Source organism: Nerophis ophidion, linkage group LG05 (assembly GCF_033978795.1).
Source record: "Nerophis ophidion isolate RoL-2023_Sa linkage group LG05, RoL_Noph_v1.0, whole genome shotgun sequence".
Classification (NCBI taxonomy): domain Eukaryota; kingdom Metazoa; phylum Chordata; class Actinopteri; order Syngnathiformes; family Syngnathidae; genus Nerophis; species Nerophis ophidion.
In genome coordinates, this window is record NC_084615.1 from 31,655,719 (window position 1) to 31,677,968 (window position 22,250).

General features: G+C 40.1%; 1 protein-coding gene across 5 annotated transcripts in view; it reads left to right on the plus strand.

Annotated features, from left to right (window-relative positions):
* Positions 1 to 22,004, plus strand: part of LOC133552941 (F-box only protein 30-like) — a 23,474-nt gene extending 1,470 nt beyond the window's left edge. Inside the window, exons 1-5 of one of the 5 annotated variants that reach the window (XR_009806799.1) lie at positions 8,093 to 8,227; positions 11,539 to 13,116; positions 13,234 to 13,311; positions 13,483 to 13,567; positions 18,469 to 18,560. Coding sequence is in view for 4 of the 5 variants with exons in the window: in XM_061900569.1 (XP_061756553.1) it covers positions 11,554 to 13,116; positions 13,234 to 13,311; positions 18,469 to 18,690 (1,863 nt within the window). In the remaining variant the exon portion in view is untranslated. Of the gene's footprint in view, positions 1 to 8,092; positions 8,228 to 11,157; positions 11,282 to 11,538; positions 13,117 to 13,233; positions 13,312 to 13,482; positions 13,568 to 18,468 lie in introns of those variants that run through there. The other 4 variants (XM_061900570.1, XM_061900567.1, XM_061900569.1 and 1 more) reach the window with 4 other exon arrangements.
* Positions 22,005 to 22,250: the final 246 nt, after the last annotated feature.

Consider the following 22,250-nt stretch of genomic DNA (forward strand, 5'->3'; position numbering starts at 1 on the left):
GGGACAGATTTTTACAAAAAAGTTCTAAAGCTTAGTGATATATCAGATGTATCAGATTGTAGGTGTTTTTTTGTTTTTTTAACTCTTTGCGTTCATATTTCACTGTTCGTTGTGTTTCGCTTGATTGTAAAACATGTCGATCGAAAGGGGGTGCGATGTTCATATGTTGTCAATATTCAGTGTTTTATCGTCCATAGTTGATATGGTAGATCTCATGTTCTTTATTTTAGTGTACATTCTGGGTGTCTCATTCAGTAAAAAAAATGTAAAAATGTCATTCCGTTTTTTCAGGCTGTCTGTCGTAACGTTTTTAGCATTCAATCAAACATTATTGTGAGGTTTTGTATTTGTGTTCCTATAATAGATATACCGGCTGCCAGACACATTTTTTTCTCTAAATTTTACCCCCCGAGTCAAAAATAATTGCCCAGGCCTGCTTTATATGAATGATTGTACTATTGGCATTCAATTGGTACATTTATCCACCGGAGGGCACTAATTCTTCCCTAAATGGTAAATGGGTTATACTTTGTATTGGGCTTTTCTACCTTCAAGGTACTCAAAGTGCTTTGACACTATTTCCACATTCACCCATTCACACACACATTCACACACTGATGGCGGGAGCTGCCATGCAAGGCCCTGACCACGACCCATTATGAGCAAGGGTGAAGTGTCTTGCTCAAGGACACCACGGACGTGATTTGGCTGGTTGAAACTGGGGATCGGACCATAGGAACCCTCAGGTTGCTAGCACGGCCACTCTCCCAACCATGCCACACTGTCCCTACGTATTATTAGCTTACAATTTCTCCCATTTTGCAATTTCCTAGCTCCATTAGTCATGGACTATCGTAACAATTAGTCACTTAATTTTAATGAAGCGTAATAAATAGTTTCTGTCTATCCACTGGCTTTCAGCTTAAATATTCTGGAACGTTATAACAATAACGATTATCACTTGTTTATGAACTGTACTTTCTCATTAAGCTTTACAATACGATTATCACTTGTTTCTGAACGTCCAAAAAATACTCAGTCTTTCACAAGAAAGGATGGGGCGAGGTACACCCCTTTATCCACAACTGCGTGAGCAAATAGTCAAACAGTTTAGGAACAACGTTTCTCAAAGTGCAATTACAAGAAATTTAGGGATCAACATCTACTGTCCATAGTATCATCAAAAGGTTCAGAGAATCTGGAGAAATCACTCCACGTAAGCGGCATGGCCGGAAACCAATATTCAATGACGTGACGAGACCTTCGATCCCTCAGACGGCAATGTATCAAAACCGACATCAATCTCTATATCTCCACATGGGCTCAGGATCTCTGTCAAGAAAACCACTGTCACTAAATACAGTTTGTCGCTACATCTGTAAGTGCAAGGTTGGACAGGGTCATCTAAGTTGGCTGATGCAAGTTAAGGTTTTGGTTCAATACATTTCAGAAACGCTGCCGGCTTCTTTGGACCCAGGGATCATCTAAGATGATGGACTGATGCAAGTGGAAAAGTGTTCTGTGTTCTGACAGTCATTTCAAATTGTTTTTGAATTCGACATCGTGTCATCCAGACCAAAGGAAGCGAACCATCCAGACTGTTATCGGGCAAAGTTCAAAAGCAGCATCTGTGATGGTATGGGGGTGCATTAATACCCAAGGCATGGGTAATTTACACATCTGTGAAGACACCATTAATGCTGAGTACATGCAGGGTTTAGAACACATATGCTGCATCTAGGTCCCGTAGAGGGGGGTGGGGAGGGGTGGCCCACATATGTGGTCCTCTCCAAGTTCATAGTCCTCATTGTCACCGACGTTCCACTGGGTGAGTTTTCCTTGCCCTTATGTGGGCTCTCTACCGGGATGTCGTTGTGGTTTGTGTTGTGGTTTGTGCAGCCCTTTGAGACACTAGTGATTTAGGGCTATGCTATATAAATAATCATTAATTGATTGATTGATTGATTGATTTGAAGTTTCTATGTTTCGTCTTTTATGGACGCTCCGTCTTATTTCAGCAAGATAATGCTAAGCCACATTCAGCACGTGTTACAGCAGCGTGGCTTCGTTAAAAAAAGAGTGCGGGTACTTTCCTGGCCCGCCTGCAGTCCAGACCTAGTCTCCCATCGAAAATGTGTGGCGCATTATGAAGCGTAAAATACGACAGCTGAGACCACGGACTGTTGAATGACTGAAGCTTTATAACCATGAATGGTAAAGAATTCCACTTTCAAAGCTTAACATTTAGTTTCCTCAGTTCCCAAACGTTTATTGAGTGTTGTTAAAAGAAAAGGTGATGTAACACAGTGGTGAACATGCCCTTTCCCAACTACTTTGGCGGCACGTGTTGCAGCCATGAAATTAAGTTAATTATTATTTGCAAAAACAAAGTTTACAAGTTTGAACATCAACTATCTTGTCTTTGTAGTGCATTTAATTGAATATGCGTTGAAAATGATTTGCTAATCATTGTATTCCGTTTATATTTACATCTAACACAATTTCCCAACTCATATGGATGGGGTTTAGGGTGAAATAATCACACAATTTCTTCATTTCTGTTTACATCATATCGAAAAGGAGTAGGAAGAAGCATAGCTTATCTAATCCTACGCCTTTCCCACTTCAGAGTGTTTACAAATATATACATCCATTTACTAACCTTTTTATAGTAAAATGACATCCGTGAATGAGTAATACAACAGTTTTGTAACATGTAATTAGTTAAGTGAGTCATAATTAACATACTGAGACCCAAAACTCTTTTTTATTTTACCCTTTCAATATCTACTCCGCCTTTTTTGTATTCTACAAAGAAAGACTGCCTGAATGGAACCCAGGACCTTTTTATTGTGAGGCACCAGCACTAACAATATATGATAATATATTTGGCTGACGATATACATTTTAGTTCTATCCTTAAATGAAATAATGCATGTGTCCTGAAAATTTGGCAGCAATCTTCGCCTCCGTGGTGGCAATTAAACTAAGTTTCATATAATGACGAGGGATAGCTAAACATGCTGTAACACGCACACACAAGGATACATGAGCCATGCTAACTGCTAACAGGAAAGCTTGCATGTAAAACAAAGCTGGGTGGATCGAAATTGAAAGGACAGAAGAATAAATGCTAATTACATTTTAACAGAAGTGTAGATAGAACAATGTTGCAACTGAAAATATCCAGAAAAGAACAGTCATTTAGCAAAGAGATTAATAATACATCCATTTTCCACCGCTTGTCCCTTTTGGGGCCTCGGGGGATTGCTGGAGCCTATCTCAGCTGCATTCAGGCGGATGGCGGGGTACACCCTGGACAAGTTGCCACCTCATCGCAAGGCCGCAAATACATTAAAAATATTTTGGAGAAAATATACAACGAGAAATGAGGCAACAGGATGCCAATTTAAGAGTCCTAGTTATTCTGAAATAATTCTATTATCATTACATACCAAATAAAATGATATACAATGCAATATATATCGCAATGTAGATTTTAGGTCCTACCATCCATCCCTAATTACAGTGTAGTATTTGTCGTGACTTCTATCGACATATTGTATTATCGATTCCAATAACTATTTGCAATTTCAATTTTCAATTAAAAAAAAAACATTGGAATAACTATTGGGATCATACACTTTTAAAAGTGGCACACATGTTGATGTACCTCATTTTTAATGCAGTTTTTGGGAAGTTGACATTTTGTGTCTGTAGGTTCAAATGTGTGAGTGCGTTCCTTGGATCTCTTAAGGATCGAAAGAACAAGATGTAAATGGCATTGCACTTCTTCATTTACAAATATGTTAATGTTTACTACTTGAAGCAGCCTGTGGTTGCACTCGCTCCACAGTGTAATAGTCAAAGTTGTTTAGGTTTTAATAGCTGAAGTTTGACCTTTTAATCAAGCTTTTTTTTTTAAATGATGAAAGAAGGTCCAAATAATGGTATGTTTGTCCACAAGGCTGCAAACTGCAAATATAAGAATACCACAAATTCTTACAAGTCAAACACTACAATGCATCTTAACTTTTGATGTTTTCGAAACATAGGCATAGCAGTTTGTTTTGTTCAAACAGAAAAGAGCCCTTTTTTTCCACAGGATGACATATTTTCAGCAGCCCTTGTCACAATGTTGTCATGTCTTCCGTATGTAGCTTTAATTTGAGTCATCTCTACGGAGCCCTTTGGCTCATAACAACTACCGTTGTCGGAGGTTTAAAAGTGCATTCGCGCTAAAGTTAGCATTAAAACTGTTTGTCTGCTGAGCAGGGAATCCTCTTTGATCCTCAACCTTTCATCGTTGGGTGACATACATGTATATATATTGAAATAAACTTGCAGTGTGAATGATAAGTAACTGTTCTCTACGCTACACTTCCTGGTCCACTTCCAGGACCTACTTGTCTGCCGACAGAGTTTAGTATAATACTAAAATCGTATTATTATATGTATAGTTCAATGGCGGGTCGTGCGTTTCCCACCTAGGCCTCCAGTGATGTCCGACTTCAATGATTACCTCTCAAAATACCATAATTGATGTCACCACGTGACCATCGCTGGAGAAATACTAGACAGGAACACATTTACACACTACTGGTCATTGAAAACATCAACAGTATACAAAACGGGTTGTTTTCTGGCGCATTTAAAAATCAATAAACCCGCATCAGCAATTAAAACATATCTTATGTGGTAATATCAAAATTAAAATGGCAAAAAAACAAAAAAAAATGTGAAAAAATAAAGAAATGACATATTTGAACTCAATCTGTAGAAACCAATCCAGCTTCCGTCACACATGATGTAGTTTTTCTTTAAATATCCTTCTTGAGAATGGCCTTGCAGATATACAGTATGTGTTGTCTTCTGTAATCATAAAATATGCAGATTAGGCGTGTTGGCCGAGTTCTTAAAATGTACTCCACAAGGTGTTAATCCAAAACATCCTGCTGCTGGCTAAAAGTGGCTACTGCGCATGCTGTGCACTACTGTGGCATGCTGGGTAATGGAGTTCTGGTGTTACCTAGCTCGTAACATCAGAATATGTATCTATCTTTTAGGCCATCTAGAAGGCCTTACTGACAACAATTCGTGATTTAATTGGCTATCGCAATTGTCTGTCAGCTGTATGTCCCCGTTTACTTACAGTGCACGGACGCCCGCATTGTTGATTCTAAAGGCGTCTGGCAGATTTGGTACAGCATGGCAACATGAGCGAGCTGAATTCTGATTGGATAAAAACTCATAATTTTTGTATGGTTTTGTACAGATAGTGAGTTTAGATATGTTATTTCCGTTTATTTTTGTTTCTTGACATTTTCATTTTGACAGTACCACATAAGATGTTTTAATTGCTGATGCGGGTTTATTGATTTTTAAATGCGCCAGAAAATAACCCGTTTTGTACACTGTTGATGTGTTCAATGACCAATAGTGCGTAAATGTGTTTCTGTATAGTGTTTCTCCAGCAATTGTCAAGTGGTGACGACAATGATGGTATTTTGAGAGGTAATCATTGAAGTCGCACATCATTGCAGGCCTAGGTGGGAAATGCAGGGCCCGCCACTGGTGTAGTTGCAATATTGCGTCGTGTAAGTACCTACAGTAGAATACAAACCCCATAACAGTAAGTGGCAGCATGCAGCCAATAACGATGGCGGTGACCCAAAATATTCCAACAAATATATGAGGGCAGTTTTAGTTAGAGAATATTTTCCGGGCACAGTGCATAGACAATATATCCTGAAGGAGTTTACAAAAGTTGAGCTATGGAAAATAAGGACAATACATAATACATACCCAATTCTTCCAAATATAAAGAAATACAATTTCAAATTATTAATGGAATATACCCTTCAAATTATTTTTTTAAACTTAAATTTAACATGGAAGTTGATGGCTGTTATATCTGTGGAGCTTATCAATCATCTGTTTGTGGAATGTGAGTGTGTACATGTATTTTGGGAGGAGATCAGAGATTGGCTGAGAAACAAGGGTGTGGAGATAATATAATAATAATTATTATTATTATTATTATTATTATTATTATTAAGGGTGGAGATAATAATAATAATAATGATTATAATTATTATTATTATTAAGGGTGTGGAGATTTAACTTCAAGTTAAAGTTAAAAGTATCAATGATTGTCACACACACACTAGGTGTGGCAAAATTATTCTCTGTGTCACACACACACTAGGTGTGGCAAAATTATTCTCTGCATTTGACCCAACACCCTTGATCACCCCCTGGGAGGTGAGGAGAGCAGTGTGCAGCAGTGGTGGCCGAGCCGGGGAATCATTTTTGGTGATTTAACCCCCAATTCCGACCCTTAATGCTGAGTGCCAACCATGGATGTCCCAATTCACAATAGAAGAGATCAAATTTATAAATGAGGGTAACATAGAAATGCTCGTCAATATTACTATGCTTCAAGCTAAAAAAAAATATTTGGCAATTTCTGAAAGTAAAACCTACATTTTCCTATTGGCTTAATGCTTTCAAATTAAAAAGTTAAAGTACTAATGATTGTCTCACACTCACACTAGGTGTGGTGAAATTTGTCCTCTGCATTTAACCCATCACCGTTGATCACCCCCTGGGTAGTAAGAGGAGCAGAGGGCAGTGGCGGTGGCCGAGCCCGGGAATCATTTTTGGTGATTCAACCCCTAATTCCAACCCTTGATGTTGAGTGCCAAGCAGGGAGGTAATGGGTCCCATTTTTTATAGTTTTGGAATGACTCGGCCGAGGTTTGAACTCACAATCTACCAATTTCAGGGCAGACACTCTAACCACAAGAGCCACCGAGTAGGATGAGTAGTGTTCTTATCTTTTGCAGTTTGCAGCATTGTAGACAAACAATGCTGCAAACTGCAAAATACATAAATCCTACTTATTCCTACTTAATACTCCTTATTATGGACCTGCTGTGGTGACATCCATCCATTCCTTTTCTACCGATTATTCCCTTTTGGGGTCGTGGGGGGCGCTGGTGCCTATCTCAGCTACAATTGGGCGGAAGGCGGGGACACCCTGGACAAGTCACCACCTCATCGTGGGGCCAACACAGATAGACCGACAACATTCACACTCACATTCACACAGTAGGGACCTGCTGTAGTGACATCCATCCATCCATTTTCTACCACTTATTCCCTTTTGGGGTGGCGGGGGGCGACAACATTCACACTCACATTCACACACTAGGACCAATTTAGTGTTGCCAATCAACCTATCCCTAGGTGCATGTCTTTGGAAGTGGGAGGAAGCCGGAGTATCCGGAGGGCAGTGTCATGCCAAATTTCTCCCCCCCTAGAAAAACCTCCCCCCCGGAAGACATTTGGTATGAAAGCCCCTCTAATGTCTGAAGGACCCCAATGAGGGTGGAAGGACCTTAAAGCAGCACACACAGCTGCCTGTTTTAAAATCATTATAATTGGCTGATTGTCATTGGTGATAAATAACGGTGAGGAAAAAATATTAGCATTCCAGCATGCTAACCTTTCAAGCTATTTTTGCTTTGCTAATTTTGCAGCTGTAACCCTTAAGAGTCATAGAACTCGGTATTATCGCGCCCTCATTGGTGTCCTACAGGCATTAGAGGGGCTGTCACGCCAAATGTCTTTCGGGGGGAAGGTTTTTGTAGTGGGGAAGAAATTTGGCGTGACAGTACCCACGCAGTCACGGGGAGAACATGCAAACTCCACACAGAAAGATCCCAGGCCTGGGATTGAACCCAGGACTGCAGGACCTTCGTATTGTGAGGCACTAACCCCTATTCTACCGTGAAGCCTTAATTAATATCATTGATAAAAAAAAAATATATATATATTTAAAATGATATATTTAGCCCTTTTTGTATTTTTTTATATTATTTTTTTTTCCTTATTTTTTAGTATTATTACTCCATCTGTATTTTCTTTTTTTTTAATTATCTTGATGTTGAAAATGCCTTGAATTTTGTGTTTATTTCAAATGTATGTTTGTTGGTCAACAAAAAAAAAAAAAGAAATAAAATAAAAACTTTGGCGGCGACCCGCCATATAATAGAGAAGAAGAAAAAGTTAAGGTAAATGACGCAACTCTGTCGGTCACATGACCCGGCAGACAAGTAGGTCCAGGAAGTGGACCAGGAAGTGGAGCGTCGGGAACGGTTACTTATCATTCACGCTGCAAGTTGATTTTAAAACATAAATTAATGTCACCCAACGACAAAAGGTAAGAGGATATCGTACAGTTTTAATGCTAACTTTAGAATGGATGCACTTGTAAACTTCCGACAATGCTAGTTGTTATGAGCAAAGCCAAAGCTAAAGCTACATAAGAAGACATGACAGCAGTGGGACAAGGGCTTCTGAAAATATGTCGTCCTGTGCAAAAAAAGGGCTCTTTCCTGTTCGAAGAAAACAAACTGCTATGCCTATGTTGTGTAAACACCAAAAGTTAAGGTGCAATCGTAATATTTGACTTGTAAGTGTTGGCAATGCGTTGTGTGTGGCCGTTGTAGACCAGGTGTCGGCAACCTAAAAATGTTGAAAGAGCCATATTGGTCCAAAAATATAAAAACAAATCCATATTACATACAGATAGTGTGTCATGAGCTATAAATTTAATTAAGAGGACTTACCCCGCCTTCCGCCCGAGTGTAGCTGAGATAGGCGCCAGCGCCCCCCGCGACCCCGAAAGGGAATAAGCGGTAGGAAAAGGATGGATGGATGGATGGACTTAAAGTAAACTAAATGAGTTCAAATATAGCTACAAATGAGGCATAATGATGCAATATGTGAAGTGAATTATATTTATATAGCACTTTTTCTGTAGAGACTCAAAGCGCTTACTTAAATCAACCCAATAGCTAACTTTTACATTTAAACCAGTGTGGGTGGCACTGGGAGCAGGAGGGTAAAGTGACTTGCCCAAGGACACAAAGTCAGTGACTAGGATGGCAGAAGTGGGGATGGAACCTGCAACCCTCAAGTTGCTGGGTCGGCCACTCTACCAACCGAGCTATACCGCCCCATATAGTTTGTGTCATGTTTGTACTCCTACATCAGGGGTCTGCAACCCTTACCACTCAAAGAGCCATTTTGACCCGTTTCACAAAATGAGGAAGACAATGGGAGCCGCAACTATTCTCGCCAATATCTGCTGGTAGTCACCCAGATGACAAGAATAAGGGCATGCTATGAAGCCATTGCCTTAAACACCTTCTACAACATGTACAAACTGCTTGCCAGTCCAGCAACATGTTGTGAGAGGCTTCCGCAGATGCACGCACACGACTGGAAGGCATACTGGGTGACACAGAGTACACTGACGGTTGTGATATTAACAACTTTCACACTCCTACTAATATGCGCCACATTGTGAACCCACACACAACAAGAATGACAAACACGTTTCGGGAGAAAATCCTCACAGTAACACAACATAAACGCAACACAACAAATACCCAGAATCCTTTGCATCCATGACATTTCCTGAGTATGTTATACACCCCGCGAGCACCACCACCCCCCCACACACACACACACTCCTCCCGCGTGGTTGAGGTGGGCATAGCTCAGTGCTACTTCCTGTTCCTGTCTTTAGTGCCAAGCTTTTAAGGTAATGTAGTATGTAGCCAATAACGTCGCCGTTTAAATGTATTTATATATTCATTAGAACATTTATTTTACAAGGGTAAGAGCATTTAAAACAGATTCTCATTTGCAATGCTGACTTAGCAAAGAGGCAGCATTTACATGACACATATATTGAAGTGTGACACTAATCTCTCATTTACGAACAAAAATTACTGGCACAGAGTTCTTTTAAAAGTTAGCAAAGGCTCTTAATGTGTTAAAACATACATGAATGTTTACGATACTTTAACTTAACACTTTTTAAGCGTAAATCTAATACAGAGAACTTGTGGACGACAGGGCACCACCAGTTGCAAATGTTTCTGTAATTATAATTAATTATTAGTTAGTATTCATTAAAACAGTACAGTAAGTTTACAATTGGCTCTGCGTATGTGCTTTTACTGCCATCTGTTGTCTACTTTTAAGTGAGCATGGTACAACACAAGTAAAACATCAATAGGGTATTTGTTGTCCAATTTGTGTTGAAATGTTGTGCTTTTTGAGGTTCATTCATTGTTATTAGGGGTGTAACGGTACGTGTATTTGTATTGAACCGTTTCGGTACCGAGGTTTCGGTTTGGTTCGGAGGTGTACCGAACGAGTACACATGCTAGCACCGGCCGGGCTAGGACAACATGTAAAAGCCAGAGCTGGAAGACCCTCCTGCCTCGTTAAGATCTCCCGTTTGGTAACACTTTAGCTGCGCGATACAACAATGGAGGACGGAGGTTTGCCGACATTGTTCAGCAGCTGCTTCTGACAACACGTCAAACATGTGTTGCACCTTTCCTGCTTCCGGCTCCCAGACCGTAGTCGAGCAGCGCAGGGGAGACACTCCTCCAGGGCTGATGTATTCTCGGGGGCAACACCCTTCACTCTGCCCGGCAGTGGGTCTCCACAGCTCCGGACTCCAGGGTAAATGAAGAGTCCGGCGATTAGTTGCAAATCGTGGCTTTATTGAGGTCTTGCACACAGCCAATCCAACAAAAAGCCAGCCACTCCCGCACTCGCGCTAAACTCCCTCACCTCGCTCTCCCGCACACTCACTGACGTCACATGCTGTCACATATTAAAGGGCCACACACACACACACATACGCTACTCTCATAACACATGCTAACCCATTTGAGCGTCACCACCGCATTCAAGCAGCCTCTCCTCGGCGAGTCAGGCAGGACTAAAGCAATAACAAATGTTTTTATAGCAGCAGATTTAAGTCCATATTGTATTAAAAACTACATTTTGACCCACTTCTATGGTGGAATAACAATGAGCCCATATATCCTCCTACTGCCAAGTTAGCCAGGCTACTAAAAGTCTCAATCAATCAATCAAAAAAAGCACTATATATGTAAAAAGGTTTTGTAAAGAAACCATTCTGAGCCTTATCTTATTTAGTTTTTATTTTATAAATGTTGACCACATTAACCCTGGCAATGGACCCTGTTTGTATACGTACTATGTTGTGCCATTGTTTACAAATTTGGTAAATAAATAACCGAAAAAATGTATATTTTGTAGTTTTCTTACTGTTCCGAAAATGAACCGAACCCATCCATCCATCCATTTTCCGACGCTTATTCCCTTTGGTGACGCGGGGGGCGCTGGTGCCTATCTCAGCTACAACCGTGACCTCTAAACTGAGGTACGTACCGAACCAAAATTTTTGTGTACAGTTACACCCCTAATTGTTATTAAAATAAAATCTGGCAACTTTCTTTTAAAAGCTGCACTTTTTATTGATTGTTGCAGTTTTTCTTATTACATATACCATATATATTTCCTGTGCTAGACTTAGTGAAACAATCATTAAAAAAACCTGCAAATCCTGGAGGGATTCTTTTAAGACTCTATGTTCCAATTCAATGCCAACAAATGTGTTTTTGTCCTCGTATTTTGCAGTAAAGAATTTTGAAGATGGATGAAGACCATTCTCACTGTATGAGCTGTGTTAACCAGAGATGCATGATCAGACCACAGCTGGGCTTCTCCTGTGATCTTATCGCCTGCCCACAGGTGTGCGGGGCCATCTTTCACTTCTGCAAAGCTGAGGAGCACCACCTCCTGTGCCCTCTTGTGAGAGTCCCCTGCCTGAACAGTGCCTATGGCTGCCCTGCCACTGTGGTGCGCCAACAAATGTATGCGCATCTAGAGGTGTGTCCTGCCGGGGTGGTGTGCTGTACTATGGAGTTAAGTGCTGTTGCACCACCTGTCGAGAAGGGTTCGCTGAGCCCAGAGAGTAAAGATGTGAGGGTAAGAGAGCCAACTGTCCCGTTCTCGTCACAATCTTCATCCTCTGCAGAATTTGCGAGGGAGAGAATCATCAATGGAATTATTGGACTGAATGAGCAGCACGACACCAAGCTGCACGAGGCCACTTTGGAAACAGCAAGGAGCTTGGCCACCGCTTTGGAGTTGGTGAGCAGTGCTAGTGCCCCCGATAGCTGCACTGAAGGCATGAGAACAGAGGCTACTCTCCAGGCGAGGAGACTGGGCCGCTTCGTGCAGTGTGGACTGAGCGCAAATGTGTGTCAGGAAGAAAGAGATCCAAATAGTTCAGTAACTGAGTGTCTAGAGACTAATCAAAAGGGAACTTCCGTGCACATCAGCAAGGGTGTGGCGCATGGTCATGGGGTGCTACAAGAAAGGGGGCTGGTCCCAGAAAGCCACAAGCCTGAGTGGATGCCGCACAGCTGTCAGGGTTTTGACCATGACCAGTCTCTGTGTCGATCACAGGCAAAGATGCAGGACAAAGCTGGTCTGGAACATGGTGACAACCCCATGGAACTTGAAGAAATTGATGTCATCACAGCAGAGAAGAACATCTTCTGCCTGGAAAAGTCCAGAGACTCTCAGAAGATCTCAGATTCGTTTGGTATTGACGGAAGACACGTTGATTTCGGTACGCAGACCTTCTCTTTTTTAGCGGCCAGCCTGGAGAACTACATAAGGGTCGGCGACATGGCCTTCACCACCCATCCCGGACCTGATGGCTACCTATGGCGTGGTCTCGTCCTGAAAGAAATCTGCGCTCAGTCTTTTCGCCGGGATCAGTTCTCCTCCCATTTCACTAATGTCCACGGTGACATTCAGCCTGGTCTCAACGGGTGGATAGCGCATCGTTGCCCCCTGGCTTTTTACGGCTGCCCTTTCTCCCAGCAGAGGTTTTACCCCTCTCGTCCAGGGGCCAAGTTGATCTTTGACAGGCGGCTCAGGTCCTTCGGAGTCCAGCCCTGTCCCGGTTCAAAACCTTCAGGAGATTCCCAGTCAGACCTGTTCAGTGGATTACCGCATGAGATACTGTGGCACATAACTGGCTTCCTGGACAGTTTCAGTCTGTGCCAGTTGTCTTTAGTATCGCGGACCATGAGGGACGTGTGCAGCGGTCTCCTCCAGACCAGAGGCATAGTGGAGGTGCAGTGGGAGAAGACACAGTGCTCCAGTGGGCGCATGGCGGTTTCCTGGCAGATTACACACAAAGTAAGCTGGAAGTGAGAAAATAATTGAACCCCTAATAATAGTACAACTAAAAAATAATCTGAAAGGATCAATTAAGAAGTGCAATGCAATTTACATCTTGTTCTTTTGATCCTAAAGAGATCCAAAGAATGCACTCACACATTTGAACCTACAGACGAAAAATGGCAACTTCCCAAAAACTGCATTAAAAATGAGGTACATCAACATTTGTGCCACTTCTGAAATTATATCATCCCAATGGTAATTCTACAGTTAAGTTTATTTATATTTTTTTTAATTGAAAGTTGAAATTGCCAACAGTTATCGGAATCGATAATACAATTTGTCGATAGTCTGTAATGTCATCACTTGTGTTGTTCTTGGTAGAAACGGACATAGAACGCGAGTCAGCAACAGGAAGAGAAAACTAGCTGCAGCCAGTACAACAGCACCGTGAGCAAAATCATTGAAGGTGTGGGAACATTTCACCCTAAATACGTCAAAAACACGAATAACCCGATGCGATTTTTACAAAGCGGACCTCTCTTTTCATGGTGGTGCATTCTCAAGCAGAGCCATGTCAGACTTCCGGAGGAGAAGTGTTACCTAGCTTGCTAGCTAACTGTGTAAAAAAAACAACAACCTTAATATATCATTTTAGCCAAAGTCCTCCAGCCAAACCTTGTCCATGTACCTGTTTGTAGCTTTCTACAATCAAAAAACATTAACATCCTCTGGCTAATTTATATTTTCGTGCCATATATGACTTTTAAAATGATACAGTCATCCCTTGTTTATGGCGGTTAATGGAGACTAGACAATGACAACAATACACAGATTTCCACAAAGTAGGATTATTATTTTCATAAGAAATAAAAACTGTTTTGACTTACTAAACATGTTTTTTAAACATTAGAGCACTGTAAACATGAAATAAAACCCATATAGATTTGTTTCACCTTATATAGCAGTCCTTCTCAAATAGTGGGGGTATTGTTTCCTTTAATGTTATTAAGCTTACCATGTTATGCAGAGGTATAGTTATAACAATTTTGTAGACAATAGAGAGTATATTTTCTTCTTCCTGGGGGGGGCGTAACAAAATATTCGAGAAGCACTGCAATATAGTAACCTTGAGTGTGTGTTACTGTACTGTACTCACCAGTAGCCCGCTGGATCCTCCAAGTGTCATCGCTATGGCTGTTGCCGAGCTAATAAAACACGACCACAAAGTGGAAATATTTTTGTCAGATCCCTGGCAATTTTTCTAAATTAGAATTGAGCTTTGAGTGCTGAAACCGCAGGCAAAAGTTGTTCCATGAAAGCTTGGTAAGCAGTCGCAGCTACTATTTTTCGCAGTGTTAGCATTCTGTCTTGTGAGCATTGTGTGTCCTGTGTTGTCATTCCAAGAAGTTCAAGCCAAAGCTGTTTTATTGGTGTTGGAATTGAAATGCATCAAAAGAGTTTGTCTCCACTTTGCTCGGAAAGCTGCTGATAAATGATTTGTTCAGTCACAGTTCGCCTGAAGTGCCGCGCTGGATGTCCGATGCTGTGTCCCAATGTTGTCGTTGGATATGGTTCCACACTAAAGTCTCACTAATGTGAAGATGTTTTATTGAAGAAAGTACGACAAATACTACACTGTAATTAGGGATAGACGGTAGGGCCTAAAATCCACATTGCGATATATATTGCATTGTCCCGCGATAACAATGTATATAATTTTATTCGATATGTAATGATAATAGAATTATTTCAGAATAACTAGACTCTCATTTCACGTTTTTCTCCAAAATATTATTAATCTATTTGCGGCCTTGCGATGAGGTAGAGAATGCAGCTGAGATAGGCTCCAGCAATCCCCCGCGGCCCCAAAATGGACAAGCGGTAGAAAATGGATGTATTATTAATCCATTTGCTAAATGACTGTTCTTCTCCGGTTATTTTCAGTTGCAACGTTGTTCAATCTACACTTCTGTTAAAATGTAATTAGCATTTATTCTTCTGTCCTTTCGATTTCGATCCACCCTGCTTTGTTTACATTCAAGCTTTTCTGTTGGTGGTTAACATGGTTTATTGTATCCTCGTGTGTGCGTGTTAAAGCATGTTTAGCTAATCCTCGTCATTATAAGGAACTAAGTGTATTTGCCACCACGGAGGCGGTGATTGCTGCCAAATTTTCGGGACACATGCATTATCTTCATGTAGCGTCAGAATTAAAATGTCTATCGTCAGCCAAATTTATTGCCATATATTGTTAGTGCTGGTGCCTCACAATAACAAGGTCCTGAGTCCGATTCCGGCGGTCTTTCTGTGTGGAGTTTGCATGTTCTCCCGTATAATAAATTAAAAAAATCAATCTTTTTTGTGGTGAAGCTGCATTATTTGAAGCACAGTGTGCTGTAGTAGCAAGGGACAACTATTATTATTTGTGCAGTCCTAAAAAACAAAATCTGTGGTACTAGTAATGGCTTTCTTTCGCTCAATTTTTAAATGGACCAAAGTTTAATAATGTTTAGTTTTGCAGAAGCTTAATGAGAAGTACAGTTCATAAATAAGTGATAATCTTTATTGTTGTAACGTTCCAGAAATATTTTAAGCTGAAAAGCCCATTGATAGATAGGAACCATTTATTACGCCTCATAATAAAATTAGGTGACTAATTGTTACGATAGTTCATGACTAATTGACTATTAAATGAGGTAGTTGTAGTCCTATTTGAGTAGCACTTTCGCACAAAATTGCAAAATGGGAGAAATCTTAAGCTTTGAATATGTAGGGAAGAATTAGTGCACTCTGGTGGATAAATGTACCAATTGAATGCTAGTATCAATCAATCAATCAATCAATGTTTACTTATATAGCCCTAAATCACTAGTGTCTCAAAGCAGGCCTGGGCATATACAGGACTGTCTCAGAAAATTAGAATACTGTGATATAGTCATTTATTTTCCGTAATGCAACTAAAAACATGAAAATGCCATACATTCTGGATTCCTTACACATCAACTGAAATATTGCAAGCCTTTTGTGATTTTAATATTGCTGATTATGGCATACAGCTTAAGAAAACTAAAAAATCCGATCTGGAAAATTTTGAATATTTCCTCAGACCAAGTAAAAGAAAAAAAAAAAGATTTATAACAGCAAAACAAAATCAAACATTTGAAAATGTCAATTAATGCACTCAGTACTTGGTTGGGAATCCTTTTGCACGGATTACTGCATCAATGGGGAGTGGCATGGAGGCAATTCGGCCTGTGGCATTGCTGAGGTGTTATGGATGCCCAGGATGCTTCAATAGCGGCCTTTAGCTCATTTGCATTATTGGGTCTGGTGTCTTTCAGCTTCTTCTTCACAATACCCCACAAACTCTCTATGGGGTTTAGGTCAGGAGAGTTGGCAGGCCAATGGAGGACAGTAATGCCATGGTCAGTACACCAGTTACTGCTGGTTTTGGCACTGTGAGCAAGTGCCAGATCATGCTGGAAAATTAAATCATCATCTCCATAGAGCTTTACAACAGATGGAAGCATGTACACAGCTGCTTTGACTCTGGACTTGATGAAACACAGTGGACCAAAACCAGCAGCTGACATGGCTCCCCAAACCATTGCTGACTGAGGGAACTTCCGTTGTCTAGAGTTCAGGAGTGGCTTGACCATAGGAATAAGGCTATTGAAGCTGTATCTGTTGAAAAGCTCTATGGAGATGATGATTTAATGTTCCAGCATGATCTGGCACCTGTCCACAGTGCCAAAACCACAAGTAACTGGTGTACTGACCATGGCATTACTGTCCTCGATTGGCCTGCCAACTCCCCTGACCTGAACCTCATAAAGAATGTGTGGGTTATTGTGAAGAAGAAGCTTAAAGACACCAGACCCAATAATGCAAATGAGCTAAAGGCCGCTATTGAAGCATCCTGGGCATCCATAACACCTTAGCAATGCCACAGGTCGATTGCCTCCATGCCAAGCCGCATTGATGCAGTAATCCGTGCAAAAGGATTCCCAACCAAGTACTGAGTGCATTAATTGACATTTTCAAATGTTTGATTTTGTTTTGCTGTTATAAATCTTTTTTTTTTACTTGGTTTGAGGAAATATTCAAATTTTTCCAGATAGGATGTTTGAGTTTTCTTAAGCTGTATGCCATAATCAGCAATATTAAAATAATAAAAGGCTTGCAATATTTCAGTTGATGTGTAATGAATCCAGAATGTATGACATGTTCATGTTTTTAGTTGTATTACAGAAAATAAAGGATTTTATCACAATATTCAAATTTTCTGAGATAGTCCTGTATTTTGACTCGGGGGGGCACATTTAGAGAAAACAATGTGTCAGGGGGCTAGTATATCTATTTTTAGGAAGACTAATACAAAACCTCACAATGTCTGATTGAATGCTAAAAACGTTATGAATTACATTTTTCTTATTTTTACTGAATGAGACACCCAGCAAGTACATGAAAATAAAGAATGTGGGATTTAAAATGTTAACTATGAACGATAAAACACTGAATACTGACAACATATGAACGTCACACCCCCATTCGATCGACATTGATTGATTGATTTAATACTTTTATTAGTAGATTGCACAGTTCAGTAAATATTCCGCACAATTGACCACTAAATGGGTAACACCTGAATACGTTTTTCAACTTGTTTAAGTCGGGATCCACATTAACCAATTCATGGTAAATCAATTCATGTTTTACAATCAAGCGAAACGCAACAAACACAGCGAAATATGAATGCGAAAGTACATCACTAAGCTTTAGAACTTTGCTGTGAAAATCTCCCTCCGCGTCTGTCCCCCACACCCGCATTCCAATCTGGCCGCTTTGGAAACACTCTGCGGAAACGCTCCCCACCTACACTGTTTGTTGCCTTGTCAGAGCTGCTGTGACTTAGATTACCATAGTAACTAATTAGATTACCATAGTAACTAGTATGTCATGCAAAAGCGCAGATTTGAACCATTGAAAATATTGTGTATAGTTGAAGACTCATGGAAATTTGAAACATCACTGCACATCATAATCGCAGCTACAGTTTCCATCTTTAAGATCTAAAAAAAATATTTGTGAATGTCCGGAGGGCTAGATTGAAAAGCTTAACGGGCCGCACACGGCCCCCGGGCCTTAATTTGCCCAGGTCTGATATAAAGGATTGGGTTTAAGATTAAAAAGAAATTGCATTTTAATGCTTTTCAAAGGGCTGTTTTTGCTGTGGACAACACATTTCAGTTTTTGTGTACCTACCAGTTTTTGTGTCTACTTTCGCTCTACCACTGTACTTGCAGCACATTTCCCACCGAGATCGTTACGTGAACAAGTCTATTGAGTGTTTTTCTTTGGTTTCAGGTGTGGAGATTCAGCACTGCTTTCACCCCAGTGCTGAAATGGGGCTGCAGCGACGTCCCCAGCATGGCCAAGCACCTCCAGAAGTGCCACTACAACACAGTAGAGCACAGGGCCGAGCCCGTGGCCCTCCCTGCTCTGTGTCCCAAGCTGGACGGCTTCTTGCTGAGTCCCACCCTGCGCCACGTCTCTCCTTATCCACGCCTCTGGCCGGTACCGGACTAATCACATGCAAGTTTTGGGGGGAATTGGGGCAATCAACCACATACAAGTCATGCTGCTACTGTACACTCCACAGGCTTGCAACAAACTTGTCTGTTTGAATGTTAAATGGATGACACTATTGAGAGCGTTGCCTTAGCACTGAAAACACGAGTGACTTTTGTAAGCACAAAGAAATTGTTCACCTGTATTTTTATTGCGATATATGCACTCTAGACTTGTGTGAATCTGGAAAATAATGACAGCACGTTCCCAGGATTTGCTTTTACTCGTCAATGTTTACATCAAGGATTGTTTGATTTTAGTATTTACCGTATTTTTCGGAGTATAAGGTGCTCGCACCTGCCGAAAATGCATAATAAAGAAGGAAAAAAACATATATAAGTCACATTGGAGTATAAATCGCATTTTTGGGGGGACATTTATTTGATATACCCCAACACCAAGAATAGACATTTGAAAGGCAATTTAAATTAAATAAAGAATAGTGAACAACGGCTGAATAAGTGTACGTTATATGACGCATAAATAACCAACTAAGAAGGTGCCTGGTATGTTAACGTAACATATTATGGTAAGTCATTCAAATAACTATAACATATAGAACATGCTATACGTTTACCAAACAATCTGTCACTCCTAATCGCTAAATCTCATGAAATCTTATACGTCTAGTCTCTTACGTGAATGAGCTAAATAATATTATTTGATATTTTACGGTAATGTGTTAATTTCACACACAAGTCGCTCCTGAGTATAAGTTGCACCCCTGGCCAAACTATGAAAAAAAACTGCGACTTATAGTCCGAAAAATACGGTACTAAAGAATGGATGGATGAATGTCAACCTTTTGTCAATCACCATATTGCTCGGTTTAATGCAACTTAATTTTTTGTTTTTTTGTTTATGCTCACTTGAATAAAAGCAAAAAATACTTTCAACTATTAAATTGTGGATTGTCTGTCCAATGGATCAACCTCCAAAGTCAGCGTTCACTGTGTTCTAATGTCCAAACAGTTTTTACGGAATTACCTGCACGTTCCAAATTGTGCTGTTTTGGGAGTGTCAAGCACCAACTAAATTCCATCCATCCTTCTATTTTTCTACCGTTTGTCCCTTTTTAGGATCATGGGGGTTGCTGGAACCTATCTCAGTTGCATTCGGGCAGACGGCGGCGTACACCCTGGACAAGTCGATTTCAATTAGAGACGTTAAATGCAGATACAATTGTTTTGAGTTATTTTTCCATGCACCTAATTAGTCTGACTACTCAAATAGGTTGTTTATTTTTATTTTCACACCTACAGTGGGGCAAAAAAGTAGTCAGCCACTGATTTTGCAAATTCTCCCACTTAAAATGATGACAGAGGTCTGTAATTTTCATCATAGGTACACTTCAACTGTGAGAGACAGAATGTGAAAAAAAATCCAGGAATTCACATTGTTGGAATTTTAAAGAATTTATTTGTAAATTATGGTGGAAAATAAGTATTTGGTCAACCATTCAAAGCTCTCACTGATGGAAGGAGGTTTTGGCTCAAAATCTCACGATACATGGCCCCATTCATTCTTTCCTTAACACGGACCAATCGTCCTGTCCTCTTAGCAGAAAAACAGCCCCAAAGCATGATGTTCCCACCCCCATGCTTCATAGTAGCTATGGTGTTCTTGGGATGCAACAAAGTATTCTTCTTCCTCCAAACACGACAAGTTGAGTTTATACCAAAAAGTTCTATATTGGTTTCATCTGACCACATGACATTCTCCCAATCCTCTGCTGTATCATCCATGTATCCATTTTGGTATAAACTCAACTCGTCGTGTTTGGAGGAAAAAGAATACTGAGTTGCATCCCAAGAACACCAGACCTACTGTGAAGCATGGGGGTGGAAACAATATGCTTTGGGGCTGTTTTTCTGCTAAGGGGACAGGACGACTGATCCATGTTAAGGAAAGAATGAATGGGGGGGCCATGGATCGTGAGATTTTGAGCCAAAACCTCCTTCCATCAGTGAGAGCTTTGAATGACTGACCAAATACTTATTTCCCACCATAATTTACAAATAGATTATTTAAAATTCCTACAATGTGAATTCCTAGATTTTTTTTCACATTCTGTCTCTCACAGTTGAAGTGTACCAATGATGAAAATTACAGACCTCTCTCATCATTTTAAGTGGGAGAACTTGCACAATCGGTGGCTGACTAAAAACTTTTTGCCCCACTGTACATGTGAAGTCCCAGTGTCCATGCACACCCTCTAATGCAGTCCTGGGCAAATTAAGGTCGCATGCGGCCCGTTAAGCTTTTCAAATGGCCCGCCGGACATTCCCAAATATTTTTTTTTTTAGATCTTTATGATCGAATCTGTAGCTGCCATGATGATGTGCAGTGATGTTTTCAAATTACGGATTTCATTTTGAACAGAAATAGTCAATTCCAGGGTCTTACTGCTAGCGGCAATAGATTTTTTTTTTTTTTTTTTTTTTTTTTTTTTTTTTAAATGCAACCACAGTTTATCTGCGAGACAAGTGTGAAAAGAACACTACTAGTATGAAAATGTTGAAACAATTGTGCACACACTGCAAAAACTGAAATCTAAGTAAGATTAAATATCTCAAATAAGGGTGATATTTGCTTATTTTCTTTTAAATAAGATCATTCTTCTCACTAAGCAGATTTTATGTTAGTGTTTTACTTGTTTTAAGTGTTTTGGTCCTAAATGATATCAGTAATATATTACAGCTTGTTGCTGAGATTTTATGAGCTATATTGAGTAAAACATGCTTGAAACTAGAATATCAACTGTTGCCAAGTTGTGTAATCAACACTCACAAGTATAAAACTTATTTTTTTAAGTAATAATTTTCTAATTTCAAGCATGAAAAAAAAAATCATCACTTTGACAAAATTGTGTCTCATGATTGAAACAGATGACAGCCGAATGGACTTTGCTGTTTTATTTTCAATGAAACGATAGAAAATACATATTCATAGTAGTACAGTTGTTATTAGTGAGAATATACTTATTTTAAGGTGTTTTGGGGTTCTTTTGAGGGTTGCTAATTTTATTTGTTTTGGAAAGTCTTGACAAACCAAATTTTCTTGTTCTACTGGCAGATCATTTTGCTTAGTTCAAATAAAACCCCTAATTTTTGTATTTTTTTTTCTTGTTTTTTCTATGGTCTTCATCGTTGGTTCCCTTTGTTAAACAAGACTTAAGGGTCATACATTTACCAAATATGTAGTAAAATTGATTGTTTTGATTGCTCACGATCGCAAAACTTTCATGTGAAATTAAAGATGCACTAACAGTATTGCCAACTTGGCCACTTTCTCTCTAAAGCCTGTGACTTTCCAACAGTTAGAGACTTTTTTTTTTGTCAAAAGCGACTTTTTCCGACGTGTATGAAACATGTAAGCGTGCTGTTAGCCCCTTCTTACAGGCGGTCAGGTTGACAGTAGCGTCTTGCAGCAGTCCCAGCTGCAGTCAGAGTGTGGAAACATTAGCGTGCTAATATTTCATGTCAATAACCACGTCTTGTATGGTCCAAACTTTTGAA